Source organism: Pagrus pagrus (assembly GCF_965226575.1).
Source record: "Pagrus pagrus genome assembly, chromosome: 15".
Taxonomy (NCBI): domain Eukaryota; kingdom Metazoa; phylum Chordata; class Actinopteri; order Spariformes; family Sparidae; genus Pagrus; species Pagrus pagrus.
In genome coordinates, this window is record NC_140199.1 from 9,274,892 (window position 1) to 9,291,376 (window position 16,485).

At 39.4% G+C, this 16,485-nt stretch overlaps 1 protein-coding gene across 5 annotated transcripts in view; it reads right to left on the reverse strand.

Annotated features, from left to right (window-relative positions):
* ryr2b (ryanodine receptor 2b (cardiac)) overlaps window positions 1–16,485 on the reverse strand; it is a 69,524-nt gene that overhangs the window by 12,897 nt on the left and 40,142 nt on the right. For all 5 annotated transcript variants that reach the window (XM_084376374.1, XM_084376373.1, XM_084376377.1 and 2 more), the window contains exons 66-95: window positions 16,215–16,296; window positions 15,811–15,941; window positions 15,360–15,680; window positions 15,019–15,256; window positions 14,197–14,284; window positions 14,009–14,095; window positions 13,678–13,839; window positions 13,458–13,520; window positions 12,479–12,607; window positions 11,432–11,544; window positions 10,504–10,600; window positions 9,578–9,708; window positions 8,571–8,622; window positions 8,194–8,247; window positions 7,879–7,978; window positions 7,605–7,684; window positions 6,809–6,885; window positions 6,576–6,649; window positions 6,167–6,247; window positions 5,496–5,584; window positions 5,228–5,356; window positions 4,958–5,062; window positions 4,599–4,680; window positions 3,219–4,492; window positions 3,002–3,057; window positions 2,584–2,728; window positions 2,367–2,453; window positions 1,723–1,935; window positions 1,398–1,528; window positions 1,158–1,200 (exon numbers count right to left, since the gene is read on the reverse strand). In XM_084376374.1, the coding sequence (XP_084232500.1) occupies window positions 1,158–1,200; window positions 1,398–1,528; window positions 1,723–1,935; window positions 2,367–2,453; window positions 2,584–2,728; window positions 3,002–3,057; window positions 3,219–4,492; window positions 4,599–4,680; window positions 4,958–5,062; window positions 5,228–5,356; window positions 5,496–5,584; window positions 6,167–6,247; window positions 6,576–6,649; window positions 6,809–6,885; window positions 7,605–7,684; window positions 7,879–7,978; window positions 8,194–8,247; window positions 8,571–8,622; window positions 9,578–9,708; window positions 10,504–10,600; window positions 11,432–11,544; window positions 12,479–12,607; window positions 13,458–13,520; window positions 13,678–13,839; window positions 14,009–14,095; window positions 14,197–14,284; window positions 15,019–15,256; window positions 15,360–15,680; window positions 15,811–15,941; window positions 16,215–16,296 (4,514 nt within the window). The remainder of the gene's footprint in view (window positions 1–1,157; window positions 1,201–1,397; window positions 1,529–1,722; window positions 1,936–2,366; window positions 2,454–2,583; window positions 2,729–3,001; window positions 3,058–3,218; window positions 4,493–4,598; window positions 4,681–4,957; window positions 5,063–5,227; window positions 5,357–5,495; window positions 5,585–6,166; window positions 6,248–6,575; window positions 6,650–6,808; window positions 6,886–7,604; window positions 7,685–7,878; window positions 7,979–8,193; window positions 8,248–8,570; window positions 8,623–9,577; window positions 9,709–10,503; window positions 10,601–11,431; window positions 11,545–12,478; window positions 12,608–13,457; window positions 13,521–13,677; window positions 13,840–14,008; window positions 14,096–14,196; window positions 14,285–15,018; window positions 15,257–15,359; window positions 15,681–15,810; window positions 15,942–16,214; window positions 16,297–16,485) is intronic.

Genomic DNA, 16,485 nt, shown 5'->3' on the forward strand with positions numbered 1-16,485 from the left:
ACAAGTGCCAACTACAGTCTAGTTTTATTACAGAGCCATTTTGTTATTACAAACATAAGTACTTCAACATTTGGGAAGCAATATCTACAACCTCCAAACTCAAAAGTGGATGACCAGAAGCACTTGAAGGTATTATACCATCTATTTTACTGCTGGCTCTTAAACTGATGCAATACAGAGCATTAGATGCAATGTGGCAGTGCTGTATGTAATTCATAAAGAGCAAGTGGCCAGCCGAGTGACAAAAAGCTGAGGCCCAAACTGAAGTGCTTGAAAAGTCAGTGACACTACTGGAGGGTAGATGCTGGCTTCCAAAAAAAAATGTAGCTCTGTGGAGATCCTTTCAAAAAAAGATAAATTTTTGCTTACAGAGAGGTTTATTTCAGAGCTTGTTTGCTTGATTTAAAAGAGGCACAACAAATTACATTCAGCTTTGTGCGGTCACTTCCTTGTCCCGCTCAAGGAACCTTTAAAAGAAGGAAGGGTCATGAAAGGATGATGATGTTGGGTTTTAGTGCGTTTCTCCAAGCATCTCCCGAAGACTTCACCACGGTCTGGCACCAAAGCAAGATTTGGTGACATAATGACCCTTCCTTCTTTTTAGCGTCCTTGGTCCTGCTTAAAGCCAACTCAGGCCACTTTGCCGTTGTTGTTGTTGTGCCCTTTGTCTTAAATTGTTATTTCAGGAAATTACCTAGACAGTCCTAAGAAGTAAAATCAATATGGCTAATGTTCATCCCAGCCATGGCACTCTAACAAGGGCATCATCAATAGGAAGCTGGTCTGATGCCATTTTTGGATTAGATGAGTCATGTGCTTCTTTGAAGACATTTGGGATTTTGATGACTGGTTCTTCTGAATCAAATAATCTGTGAACTGGTGATTTTCTTGAATCAAAGAATAATCTCATCTCCTTTCATAACAAGGGGGAATCAGAATGAGGAAGCTAAACGTGTCACATGGTCTCTGGAGACAATAAAATCCAGTGTGGAACCTGACATTAAATGGCTCATTAAATTTCATTTGGTTTGTTAATGCAGTGTCACTGAGTGAAATATGCACACAATTGCATACATGGATAAGCACATTTACTGTAGATTGAATGTATATTTGTTCTGTGCATAATAACCAATGCCACAGTCCTCGGAAGATCTTACCTTCCTCTTCACAAATTTATCCCAGTAATTACTTGGAAAAGATCTGAAAACATATAAAAAAAATATATTTATAAAGAAAATGTTGTTCAACTGTAAGTGAAACATTTCATCATGGTACAACCTGCACCATGGCCATAAACAGGTGCAGACAGCGAGCTCCTCAAACTTAAAGTGCAAAACATGTTTTTACTTGATGTAAATGTGACATCAGCCCAGTTGATTTTGTGGCTATGAACATACGGTGTGTTAATGACCAGTCGGTCCCATTGGCCTTTGATGTCCTCCTCAGGGGGCTGCTCTGTCACATAAAGCCCATCAAACTCCAGCCGTCGTGCCACTTCCTTCTCACGTTTGAAGATCACCAGTGGTACCTGCCAATCACATGCCTGCAGTGATCACTTGACTCTTTAAATAATGCTTGTAACGTGTATCTTTGTTAGCAATGTGCCCAATTAGTTAATTACTTATATATACTCTAGATCTATATGATGATGAGAAGCTGTAAAAATAAAACGTGTTAATGATAAATAAATGATAAACCTGCAAAACCATGTGCCCAGTTTACCTTGAGGCGGTAGTAACCGATCATACAACAGAAGGAGATGATTGTGTGAGCTACAGCCAGGAAATGAAGTGCTGGCTCCATGTATCCACTGCTCTCCTCCAGCACAAAATAAACTGTGCCCTCGTCGTCATCCTCGGCAGCAGAGTCCAGTTCCTCTCTGTGAACAGACGAGATCACTCCTTCCTCTTCTTGTGATGCAGGTGAAGAAGCTACCTGTGAAGACAGGAAGAGACCAAATAAAAGACTGACCTTGATGTTATCTAGGAGTTCTCTCAGTTAAATTATTACTTTTAATTATACAGGAGCTGGTGAATCTAAGCAGCATGTTTACGAGTCTGCAAATTAATTAATTAAGGCTTTTAAATAAAGAAGATTTCCCTTGGTCCTTTCATGTTTTTTGGAGTGGACAGGGTGAAATCTTCAGGTTATGTTGACAGGCGCAAAAATGTAAATAATTGAAGTATAGCAAATTTGCAGTCATGTGATAATCCAGTTTTGTGAGTGAGTCAGATAAATCAGTCAGATAAGTACAGTATAAAAGTATTTAAAGTAAAGTAAAATATTTCTCTCTAAGTGTATTGTAGTGGAGTACTTAATTACTTGCAAATGTGATGTAATGTACTTCCTCTCACGAGCACACTCACCTTGTAGAAGAGCAGGATGAAGTTGATTGCGAAGGCAACAAACAGAGCCAGTAAACGCATATTATAAAAATTCCTTGCAAAGAAATTCTGTGGGAAAAAAGCAAAACTGTTGAGGTGCTTTCTGCCTCTGTATTCAAACTGAAGTGCCTGTAAGTGTGTATCTTTTGTATTTGTTTCCATAAGTACACAAGCATGTGTTGGTGTATTTGTTTATTACCAGGAGACTCTTGTTATAAGTGCTCATCATCTCCCAGAGGGCTGACTGTTGGCTCTCTGGTTCCTCTGACTTATTAGAGCGTCTCTTGGCTCTCCATTCTGGCTCTGCTCTCTCCTTCTCAGTTTTCCTCTCAGATGCATTCCCACTGTGAATGGTCCAAGCACAATCAGAGAGAAGGTCAAAGAGATTTATTTTGACAAGGGAATAATATTGAAGATTATGAAAACAAACTTTTTAAAGTTTTTTTTGATGAAGTGTGACATCACTGTGCTTAACCTGTTTTAGATGCACCATGACACCATGATCATCACTACCATATCCACCAGTGTCTTTATTTGTATCTATTACTTTGGATGTTACAGTATGAGGAAGTTAAATCAGCCTCTTTGAGGATTTAATGGGGTAGCAAGACACTCACTTTACATCAGACGTTTTCTCTGTTTTTTCCTCTGTTGCTGTGGTGGCCTTAAGTTTCTGTCAGTAACATTTATGAGGATATCAAAAATTAACATGAATCAGTACAGTATCAAAGCAGAACAAAACCAAGAAGATTGTGCTTCACATAACTCGAGAGAAATGAAATAAACTAATCTAAAGATAAAAGAGTGTTGAAAAATGTTAAAATTAGTCCGTACCGTCTCAGAAAAACTAGCTGTAGACATTCTTCTTGATGTTGTGTGGAACAGGTCAGTCAGGCTGGCAGTGAGGTCCTGTGTCATAAGTCTGTACTGACTTCCATCCTTCCTCACTTTGAGGCCAAAGATGTCCGACAATACATCCGCCTCCCTGGGGGAGGTCGCAGATGCCACCTGCCCAATCTCCCTCAATTCTCTCTGGGAAGACAAACTGGCGGAGTACTTCCTCAGCCGATCCACACCACTTGGCACCCCCATGACCTCATCAAGAGTTGGCTCGAGGATCCCACCCAGCAAGTCTGATATCCTCGTCCGTTTTGCTCCCTCTATGAGCCCCCCGTTAACAAAGGCTATGTACAGAACATATAAGATGCTGCGAATTACAGCAGAAATGCATCGGACCTGAGCCATAAAAATCAATCTGAGAAGGAAAACAGCTGACATGAGGATATCCTTCAGGGTCATCTTCATCAATGTCTTCAAGTTTTTGAGAGAAAGTAGAGATGTCAGCATTATCAGCCAATTATACATGAAACACATCTCTTTGTTGTACAGCTCTTCTTCACTCTTTTCCTCTTCCCCTTTTTCAGCATGCCTCTCTCCAGTGTCAGAGCCAGATATCTGGGCTGCAAGCTGCATCTCAAAGATGGTATCCTCGCAGAAATTGACAAACATCTCCATTTTCTCTTTCTCTCCACCCTCATTGACCACATCAAAAACAAACTGCCTCTTGGATTCTTTGACCTGAGGCTTCTCCCACTGTGTGCGGCTGGATTCACTGATCTCAAAGTAGACACGTTCAATGCGCTTCCCACTGCCAAGGATCTCAATACGTCCTAAATGGGGCTGGAAGTAAGTCAAGACACACTGTGCCAGCTCCAAGAATGTCTTCAGTCTTGAATCGTTGGGCATGTGTTCGGACAAATTGGTCAGGAGAACAGCGATGCTGAAACCAATTTCTTTGGCTGGCTCATGGAAGCGATCCACGAACGCCTCATAATCAACTATTTCACTATCGTCAGTCTCCGCGCAGGAGAGGAGGAAGTGAGTCTCAGCTTGGGAGAAGCACTTGCAATTCTCCATAGCTTTCTGGAAGTCCTTCCTCGAGATGCGGCCCTTCTGATCAGGGTCATACTCTCTAAAGGTATCTGAGGAGGTGAGGTCTTTGAGTTTGAGGAACATGTCAAAAAACTTGAGCATCATCTCCACATTGCCTGATGATTCCACCAACATATCCACCATCTGCTTTCCAATAGTTCCATTAACAACATTACCTGCAGGGCAGAGAGATGAGCAGAGGGAACACAATTCTGGTTTAATGATAACTTGTAATCTATTCAAGATTATAAACTGTGAAAACAACAGAAGTGAAAATCTTGCCTTCTAACATGGAAAGCAAGAAAACAACCATGTCCTTTTGTAGATCCATGAGCTCTTTCAGAAGCTCAATTTGCCTTGAATCCTGTACATAAGAAAATATTTGCAGTTATTTTTTTTTTAAAGTGTACTTTTAATGTTTTTATCTTTCATTTTACGCATTTACAAGACACATTACCAGAAGCAAGAGTAAGTAAGAGTAAGAATGGTTGCAACAACAGATTCACAGTAAATGCTTTATAATAACATCGGCAGCAGACTAAAATGAGTCCTGCTGGGGCAGAAACCCTAGAGTACACTGTCATTTTATGTTTTATGAGGAAAATAAGCTAATTAAACCTCAGTGGATCATTGTGCTGTACCTGAGAGAGCTTCATCTGCATGTGGGCAAAGACATGGAGGAATCCCACAACAGCGTCCCACAGACGACTGTGAGCCAGACTCTGTTGGTTTCCAGTACACGGTCCCTGGATGAACACAGTGACAATGTGATCTACATCATTTTAAACATCTCAACTCCTACATAGTCAAGTTTCAGACAAATACAAGGGTAAAGAGACAGAAGGCTGACATTGGCATGCCTGAGAGCTCACGTACTATGACACTATGACATTTACTAGAAACTGACTGACCTGTATGTACTCAGTGAGTGTGTTGAAGACCTGTTTGGCCACTTCAATGGCCTTAGAGAAGTTTTGTTGGCCGTGTGCATCAATCACATTCTTCCCTGAGTAGTACCAGTAGAAGTCACTGATGGACTCCTACAGTGTTGCACAAACAAATATTTGGGGTTCATGAGTATAAATAAAGGATCTCAAGGAACCTGCATTCATTCGGTAACCAAATACAATACTAACTTATTCCAGCATCTCAAAGGAAAGTCTGTCACTGTGGGCTTACCTGTACTCTCAGTAAATAATCCACAGTGGATATTATGATGTTGACAGTTGTGTTGTTGCCCGTTTGTGTTCTCAAGTAATTCTGGAACTCTTAACACACAAAGAATGAACAGAATGTGAAAAGAGCATCGCAATTAATTTCCTTATTTATAGATAATATAATCGGACGATGGACCTCAACTCGAGCAGCGGCAGTGTGTTTGCTGTAAGTAAACTCAATTAAAAGTAACATTGAGGAACAACACTTGTTTCCTTTTCTTTTTTTCACTCAAGTATTCAGAAGTAGTATTCTCAAGTTTCACTCAAATTATAGTGGTCTAGAGCTGCACAATATTTAGCTTAAGCATCGTCCTCACACTTTGGAAATGCGCAATAGTCACATCGAAGGACATTCATTGTCAAGTCAGGCAAATTAACTCTAGGTCTTTCACATTTTAGTCATGTTTTTTGTGTTCACGTTGAACATTGACATTGCAGCACTTGATAAAACTTAACAATAGCCTCTATTGAGCTATTATCTGTTGAAAATAATATATTGCAGAAAACCACAATATCCCAATGTTAGTGTTTTTCCAATATTGTGCAGCCATTATGTAATCCTTTATTTTTTATTGTAATCAACACAATTTATAGGAACTTTGTGACAGTGTGTAAGTGGTGAGGGCAGGCAACCTGAGTTGTGTCCTTCACAGAGCAGCTGCAGAAATCGGAACAGGTCACAGGTTATGTCTTTGTCAGGCATCACCTTCTCTCCTGAGAGAAAGATAGGCAGGAAAGGGCAAGAAATAAAAGGATGAAGGACAAAGGCTAGAACCTACAGTAGGAACCGTATGCCAGAACGAGTGAGAGAATGTATGAAGACTTTAGAGAGGTAAGACAACAGAAAAATCAGGCCACAATGGAGTGACAGGAGACAGCTGTAGATACTCCTCAAGACTGAGAAATGCAGAGAAAAAAAATGGGAATTTGGAGCTGGAATTTAGAGTGTGTTCAAGGCCAGGGATCTCACAGCTGGCTGCATGCTATGACATGGTTTCAGAGAAATTGATTTTTCTTTTATATTTCCATATGAATACAGTACCTGAGCTCTCGTCCATGGCCATGCCTAATCCTTCTGCTTTGTTCTGCCTCTCAAATGCATTCAGATCTAGAACACTGGATAGCAGAAACACACACACACAGACAGACACTCAGAGACAGACACACAATAGGATAAAAAGAGATTTAGCACTCTTACAATTTTTGTCAATCTCTACACGAAGCCTTTGTGACATCTGACAGGTTCCGTCGTACAATTTTCTCATACTCACTCACCTACATGACAGCATGAGTCCAGCCATGCTCTGAAAGAAGCCAACATCCCGCTTCTCTCTCAAATAATCCAGCATTTTCTATCAAACAAAAGCATCAAAGATGAGTCAGACAAATGCAGCATGATCTCATCTGAAGCAGATATGATTACCTTGAAGAAAAAAAAAGGTTTTCTCACTGAAAGCTTGACTATAGTGTCTCAGTGTCAAGGCACCGTCTTCATAAGTAGACAGAGAATTTCGTAATGAAAGTGATACAGTCTGAATAGGTAAAAACTCAACTTGCTGAAGAAAAAGATTTCAATTTGAATCAAATACGAATGGATGAATAGTCTAAGTGTTTGGCTCTATTGTGAGTTGCCATATAATGTACATTAACGACATTTCTATTCATTCAATTTATCATCAAATCTTCCACAGTCCTCAACGTTTTACTATAGACCATGTATTACAGCTTCACTTTTCTAGTTTCAATACTGATGCTCTATTTTATTATCATCATTGATATATATATATAATATACATAATTATTAATGCAATTAATCTAGCAATCTTATCTAGCTGCTGCAATAACCTTATTTCTTAGTGTCACCTAATCTAATTTACCTCTTCTTTCTCTTATCTGTGTTAATTATAATAATCTTTTGTTTCACAATATTAAAAATCTCTAGTCCCTGTCTGAAAGGGAGAAATAGCCAATGTACGAGACTTCTGAACTGCAAACCGTTTATGGGGATACCAAGAAAAACAAGTTGTATAACTTGTATTTTATTTTATACAGTATATTGTAAGTATTGTACCTGTTGAACAGTGGCATTCCCTCCACTGAGAACAGCGATACCCAGCTTCAATGTAGGAGCAATCATGGAGCCCATGGCCCCTGATGGGATGTGAAATTTACCACAGTCAGAGAATGTACTTTGCTGACTAAAAAGAAAAATATTGCATGACTGCTACAGATCATAATGTAAAGGGGCGAAGCACAAAGGCAAGCCTCACTTTATTCTCAGCTACAATAAGCAATAGAGTAACCTTAATATAAGCCATGTCCTTCAGTGTTTTAGCTTTTCCTACCTTTGCTGGCACTGATGGTTTGCAGCACCATCTCAGAAGCTCCACGACAATGCAGCCTGGCCTGCTGGTACAGCAGCTTCTGCTTCTCCATTTCCTTCTCCTGAGCCACACAAGCAAAACAGAATTATTTTAAAAAATGTTCTAATCATTTGTTAATACATTTTGCTCAATGAATGTAACTTAAATATCAATTAATTATTATTGATAATATAATCTCATATAACAAGAATAATAATAATAACATTTAAATGGGAAAAATACTTTTAGCATCAAACACTTCAAATGCCTTTTAAAAGAAAGAGCTCATTCACTCACTTCAAAGCTTTCCACCTCCTGTTCTTTATCATCGTCATCCTCTCTTTGGCAGCTCTGAGAGAGCAAACGTACAACACAGTTTGACAAAACATTTGTAGAAAAGAATTCAACGTGGAAGAGATACAAAACGAATCAACTCCCATAATATCAGTGCAGTTTATGTTTCTTTAATGTTTCTTACTTTCAACCCAAAATAAACTTTGTAGTATCTGCAAAATCCATATACTATGGAAAAATACTACGACCTCTGAAACCAGGAATTATCAAATACAATATTGTTATTACCTTTTGCAATAACGCATGATATAGTATATTATCCTAACACATTAACAGACATAAGACATTACAAATCTAAATAATTCTTCATAATCTTTTACCTTGGCCATAATAGCAGCATAGGACTGATAGAGACTGTCATTTACAAGCTTACTGTGAACAGAGAAGACACAAGATAACTTCAGTTGATGTCAGGGCATGAACAGATGTAGAGTTCTTTAAAATGGCCGTCAATGACAGAGTGCAGGTAAATATGTAACTGAACCACAGGATGCATTCACGTAATCTCAATGTGATCCCCTTATTTATATAGTTGATGCAGCAGCTCCTACAAATACCCTGAAGCATTGTATGGATTGTATGGATAGAGTGTGTGCCTGCCTAGTGGCACTTAAAATTTTTATGGACAAACCCACAGCAGTACAGCAATACACCTGGAATCTGGCTGACTGGATCACATCCCTGCAGTGGCTGCACTATTGAGAGTGCTCTCCAACCTCTAATGTCTACGCTGATGTGGAGAGAAACAGCTTTTTAATGTAGTGCTCTCAGCCTCTGCAGGAATATTATAACAATACCTGAATGGGATCAATAACTCAAACATGCACGAATAAAAAGAGAACTACAGAGATAATTATTCACAAATTTGTTCGACAAACAGGTTCTGCATTAGAACAGATAAGGTGAAGACTAATCAGCGGTGTCCATGCATAACCTGGTAACAGTACTTGAACGCGACACGATAGTCGTACTATTGACCAACACTTCTATTTAAAAGGTATCTTAGAGAAAAACTTCATTACTCGTACCATTTCTGCAGGGTGAACCAACCAAGATTCAAAACATAAAACAAGCTTTCAGAAAACAATGGCCACAGGTTTTAGAACCAAAAAAAATCACGCTTCTGACCAATTAAATATTGACTTTCCCAGTGATGAGTTTGACCTGGAATAAAAGTAGACTGGGGCTTTAACTACATGTGATCATTTAATGAACACACACACACACACACACACACACACACACACACACACACACACACACACACACACACACACACACACACACACACACACACACACACACACACACACACACACACACGCACCTCTTTTCTGTCAGGGCGCTTCGACTGAAGAGTGTAATGAGTTGTAGGAGGGGATCGATTGGTTGGGCACCGTCTTCCACCTCCTTTTCTTCCTCTCTGTCGCCTCCACAAAGCTTCATCACTCCTCCCTTCTGCAGTCCAGAGAGGGAGAGAATAAAGACACTAATGTGTCCTCTTAAATAATGTCACATTCACAGTCGCTGGTGGGTGGCTAGGGTTTACACACTGCGGGTTTTCTCCCATGCAAACACACACTATACAGTATGCACAATGAAGACAAAACATTGTCTGCTATATTTACATGTACTCAAAAGACCCTGATTATTTTTTAAACTTTTCAAATACATTTTGAATAATTTAACCGTTAATTAAATAATAAGGCATGCACAATACATATATATGTATACAATACATGCACAATGTAACATCACACCTGTCTACTTGACCAGAGTTAAATATTTTACATACCTGTAAGTGTGCCCTATAAGCATCACTATTCAGGCAACCCTGTCCAAATTCTACACAACAGTATGAACTAATACTAAACTAGGGTTTCAGGTTTTGACTACATTGAACATGCAACGTATGCTGATGCCCCATAAAGCAAATGTGCAGCAGAGTGTTTTTGTTTGAATTGGCTACATCTGCAGCCCACATACTGCGTAGGGCTGTGTGAGTCCAAATAGGACTGTGAGCTCTCATTTTTGAGATTGTGTCTTCACTTTTTGGATGCAGCAGCACTTTTCTAGGTAACCTAATGTTCAGTTATCTGAATAAGGTTAAAGATGTAAGAGACAATTAATCAAGAGAAATGTAAGGATATTTTTTTTCTCAACTGATCATAATTCAATATATAGGCCTGTTTAACTCTTGTTACAGAATTATTTTAAATTATCTAAGTCAATATGACTTGCTTTTCCACTCACAGCTAAATCCTCCACAAGCTTTTCCTCAAAGCTGTGTTCTTCAGCTGATATCCAGGATTTATTGTAGCCTTGGAAGAACAGGTTGACAGCCCTGTGTCTGGGGAGGAAGAGGAAAGGGTGAAGAGACAAGAAGAGATTTGCATGTCTTATTTGCTATGGACAAATGTAAATAAGAGACTGAAAAAAGGCAGCACGGAAGGAAACTATTAAACTCTAATAGAGCTCTGATTAGACCCATTATTACTCGTTAATCAAGGCCTCTTTTACCAGTCCATGGGAATGATTGTTACATCCACGAGCAAGTAAAGAATGCTGAAGCACAGCTACAGTATAATTCACAAGGCACAAACACCAAAATACAATTCCTACATCACCTACTGTACGCAGCACGCAGCCACTTTTGTTTTCATATTCTAATCACAGCTGTGTAGTAGCCCAATGCTACTGACTAAGTTCATACAGCATATTCACCTTTTCTCATTGTGAACAAAAGTATTTTTCTGATGCAAAGAAAGAAATTCAACAGAATGTGATTGAAATGCAGAATCACCTTCAATCATTTTTTTGCCATCAGCCGATTATATTGTGCCATAGTCTGTGATCAAAATAAAGCTCTCAATGAATGGCCCAAACTACAAAACTTCTTTGATTTTATAACAGTGTCACTTCAAGGTAAAAACTTTTTGATTACCCTCAATTTAATTATTTTCCCTACCTCTTTTCTCTCTCTCTATTTTGAATGTTTGACACATATCTCAGAGAGTCTGAAAACAGTATGTCCACAAAACACCAAATTAAATCTACGTGGCATATCATTAGATGCCTATCTCCTTATGATAACACTCATACTGCATTTAATAAGAATTCACCAGAGCACCTAACAGCATTTTTGTGGGTGCAAAGCATCCATACAAACAACATTTGTTACCTGGGTAAGTTGTAGAGGGGAGCCATCCTTAGGCAGGCAACCACTGCTCGTTTTCTCTGTTTGGATAAGACCTTGTGCCACGCAGGTTTTTTACTTCTCTGCGGGTGTTCCACCTTAATCAAAAACCAAAAATAGATAATGCAACAAGGTAGAGCACATAATACCCCAAATGACCTAAGGGGTTACAATGGTAGATGGTGTAGAGGTTCACCTTCATGCATTGGCCTGCATTTATCATGCATTAGCACTGCAGGCATTACTTTCTTTGAGGCAATATATTCAAAATAAATTCATGTTTGGGATATGAACACACCTATTTTTCTTATCCCCAGCCCTTTGATATCACACAACAGAGAGGGAAGCAAATCCTAACTTGTGTTAACAGCAGCTCGTAGAAATTAATCAAAAGTGCAGCACTGTAGTTCAGTCAGCACACAATGAACTTCGGGCTTCAACAACCGTCTGTCAAAGATATGCAGGAGCCAACTGATGATGACTTTAAATCAGATGAAAAACGTAATTCAGCAGCTCTACAGTACAATACCTACTGCAAGTAGAGTCTTTACTCAAAAATATTTATCCCATTCAGAGTCTAATGATGACCGAGGAGGGTCATACTCAAAGACACTTTATTACACACTATATTGACAGGAAACAAGAAGACTCTGCATCAAGGATTTCTATAGAATGAATAGAAGTACAGCATATACAAACACCACAAATGAGGGGATACTTAGTTAATAGCCCAGTGACGACATGCAGGTGGCTCTAAAATATTCTAGATATATTACATATTATACAGTATATATTATATATAATATTCTGATAAAGATATATATAACAGTATAACAGTAAATGCAATCACATGATGAAATAGTGATAAAAATAGGGAATGCAAAGTGATTATGTTAAATAACTACAAAACTCAATTAACTTTGGCAAACAAAAATTGTCTTCTTGTTACATCTTCTTGACTGTTGAATTTTCAGTAGACATACTATTGAAATGTATTACCGGTAATGTTATTATATACTTTAAAAAGCTCACCTGGTCCAGGTAATACAGGATTCGAGCTATTTCCAGAATCCTGTCTACAGTCCTTTGGGCATCAGTGATGGCCCCTTGCTGGCTCAAATGTTCTGAATAAAGAGTCTCCTGCCTTGAGCAGTTTGACGCCTGTAAAGAGGAAAATGAACGGCACTTATGGCATTTATTCCTTTTGTTTGATAGTTGCACCATTCAATTAAAGATATTTTTAGAATGGTTGCTGGACAGATCCTGAATCCAAGGAATTAGCAGGTCAGATCAAGCACTTTCAAAAAGGCAAAACTTGTGCAAAGGAGTTCAGTTTAAAATGGGTAGGCTAATAAACATTACAGAAGAATCTTGTCATGACTGCCATGAATCTTGCTTTCCCCATTCCCTTTAACTTCTTTGCTTGAATTCTCATATGATAAACAGATAAACTAGACTGACTGCTATTTCACTGCACACAATAACAATTTTTCATATAACCAACAAAGGATGGATCAAGACCTGTGACAAATATGGTCACTGTTCTGTTTATAAGTTTGATATGCTAATGACAAAGCAGAATTTATTATTTTTTCATCACTGACTTATGAATAAACATATTTATCACTGACTCATAAACAAATATTGCATGCACACTCCGTGTCTCTGGTGAACTATGAGTCACTGACTTGAGGTTATTAAAAAAAAACAGCTTTGTATTTTACAGGCTACAAGAGCTTCTTCAGTTTAATCACACTTCTTCAGCATGTCAACAAATATGCAGAATGTCGAATGTAGAAAAGATATGAGCCGTGTTTGCACTCTGAGTAAGTGTAGACTGATATTTGAAGTCGATGTCAGTCAACACTCTCTTTAATGGGTTTCTTTAATTTTGGATCGTCGGAATCTTGTCTAAAATCAAAATGAAATGCCGAAAATTACAACTGATCCTCTCATTTAACTAAAAGTACTAGTAAGAACACAAGAATGAAAATGCAGTGACAGCCTTCACCTGACTCTGAAGATGTAGAAGGCAACTGAAAACATGCTCTTGAATCTCATCTTCAGTTTTCTTCTGTGAAAAGCAAACAATGCCCAACATTAATTACATATACCACAGAGATATCGTAAGACACCCACCTTCACTATTATCACACCATGCTGCAGATTATCAAAAAATTACCCTCATTACATTGAGATTAACGCTGATATTGTCCACATTTCCAACCAACCTGTGTGAAGCCGTCCTTTGCCATTGTGATAAGGCCCTGGTCGCCTGGAAAACAAACCCTGAGTCCCACAGAGAGCAGTCTCTTCATGGAGGCCACAATGAGAGAGGTGTGTGTGGAATAACGATCTCCCTTCCTCTTCATCCTCCTCTTCTCATGGTGGAACTGAGTATATCACAGCCATGAATGTAAATGAACTTCTTTGAGCCTTAACTTGACAGTTGCTTACATTTTTGTGGTTACCATCAAACTTCTAATAGTGTCCTTGATGTAAAGAGATGCATTTCTTACACATCAGTGTGCATGATGTTAACAATTTAGATATACAGCTGACCTTGGACATTTTGTCGTCGTTGACCAGGAATGCCAAGGTGTTGATTTCATTTTGGACCACGTAGTTCTGTTCCTCCCATTTGAAATTCTATTGTAGCAAGCACAGGTGAAGTAAAATGACAGGCTTTATAGTGTATAATATTCACTTGGATAGTATTGACATGATACAAAAAAAACTGTCATTCTCACATGAGATTTGGCCCAGAAAATAAAGACCTCTGCCACCATGCTGAACAGCTGCTCGGCATCAGGGTTCGACTCTTTCAGCCAGCTGGCTCTGAGACGAGACAGACCAAAACACATCACATTATCAATCCAAAATTGTTCTTGTAAAACTAAACCTATGCCTGAATTTGTAAGTAAAATCACCACTCAATACCATGCATTTTTGTTTTACAATAACTAGTTACCAGTCCCCAATAGTTGTTTAACTAAACAAAATGATTTTTTCGCCATTTCTGCCATGTTCTGCTGCTTAGATCATGTTTTCTTATTTTTTCACATTTCTACATTCATTTCACGTTTTATTTTGTGTTACTCACCTTCCCACTCGTTTCAGATCCCCACTTCCTGCTTGTCTGCCCCGCCCCAATTATACCCATCTCCCTTGTATATTGCTCCCTGTTCCCCGTGCCAGTTCGTCTTCATCCCTTGTGTCAAGCGTTCCAACCTTTACTCCTGGTGTAGTGTTCCTGTTTTTTCTGATCTTCCGATTTTACCGATTTTTATTGCATTGTCTGGAGTCGTGCATTTGAATCCATAATCTAGTGAACGGTTCTTGTCAATTTGAACAAAAACTCATGGTTAATTTGGTGTCCATAAGGTTTCTGAAGAACTTCAGATGTCCAGATGATAATTACTGGTTGGGTAATGTCAAGTCATTATAAAATATAGTAAAAATGAGTTTCACTTTCTATTGAATCAATGAATACTTCGAATTACTCCTAGACTTTTGGCCTCATCAAATAAGCTTGCTTTTCAACATTTAAGCTCCTAGGTTGCACAACTTACCGATTAGAATCCACAAATGGGATGAGAAGGGGATAGAAGGCATAGAGGTCTCGCACCAGCACAGTGAACTTCTCCTGTATCTGCAACTCTGCTTCGGAGGTATCACACACTTCTGCTTTCATCTGCTCCTCCTCAAGCAGCACACATTCTGCCCTCTTTCTCAACTTCTCCATCAGTGGCAGGTAGTGGCTCTTTAACAGCTCAGAGCGAGCTTTGCATATAATTGGCTGAGAAAAAACTGAAAGACATGGCAACTACTAATAATGTGAAAATGGGGAATGAAAGGCACACCTGATGTGGAATAAAGAAATCCACACCTGTGTAGGACATGATCACAATACCTGCCATCTGTTTCATCCAGTCACCCTGGCTTGTACCCACATGGTTGTGGAGGATCCGGAGGATGTGGCCAAGTAGGTCACTTGCATGCTGAGGAATGACAGAAGTGCAGATTGGGCTGTCTGGATGGCCCTCAGGGCCCCAGCACCACCAAAGAGACATGTAGCTGCACAGCATGGGCAAGGTGACCTCTGTCACATGGACGTAGTGGGTCTGGCGAGCTCCAGCACCAGCACCTGCCAACTCCTCCACTTCCCCTAGAGCCTGTTCCAGAGAAGGTAGGAGGGGACACATGTCCTCCACCTGGTCTGGCAGCCCCAGGTCTAAATGAAACAGATACAGAAAATGGGGCAGAGAAAACAGATGGTTCAAGATGTGGGTGGTAAGAGCTACTCCAGTGGCCCAAGATTAAACGGAAAAAAACTGATAAATATCAGTGTGTTTGTTTATTACCTTCCCTCTCAGTAGCAGTCATTGTGTTGTAGATGGAGTAAGGGTTGTTTTGGTTTAGGGCCGGCTCCAGGAAACATACAGGAAATGTCCCAGTCAAGGCTGCCAGACAAGTGCCTGCTGCTGGCCTCTGTCTGTATGAATATGCTAAATTAGGACAAAAGTATGTGGCTGACTAATGTCAAAATCTTATCTTTTGGGTAGGATTGCTGCCAGCTGCTTTCTTTTGGCCTTCATACATATATTTATAGCCTTAATACATACTTCATAACCCGAATCCATGCTTATTTCCATGGCCAAGTACCATTTCGGACCAAACATTTATGGAAAAAAAAAAAAAAAAAGCACAGACTTAAGTGATAAAAAGAAATCATTATTGTCATTAGCACAAACATTGAAATCAGTACCCCTCCATGTAGATGCTGCTGCTGGTGCCAAGAGAGTAGAGGCTGTTGAGGATCCTATAACAGGAGACCTGGATACTCCCCACTGGAAAAACAAGTTGATGCTTAAAGCTGAGATCCTTGTAGGGTTTCATTCAGAAACAGCCAAGGACACCGAGTAGGAAAGCTGATAGCATACAATCACAGAGATAGACTAGCCGGGTGGCTGCCGACTCAGGTAATGAATGATTCCTGGAAGGTCAGGATATTAGTGAGGGAGACAATATGCTCCTGC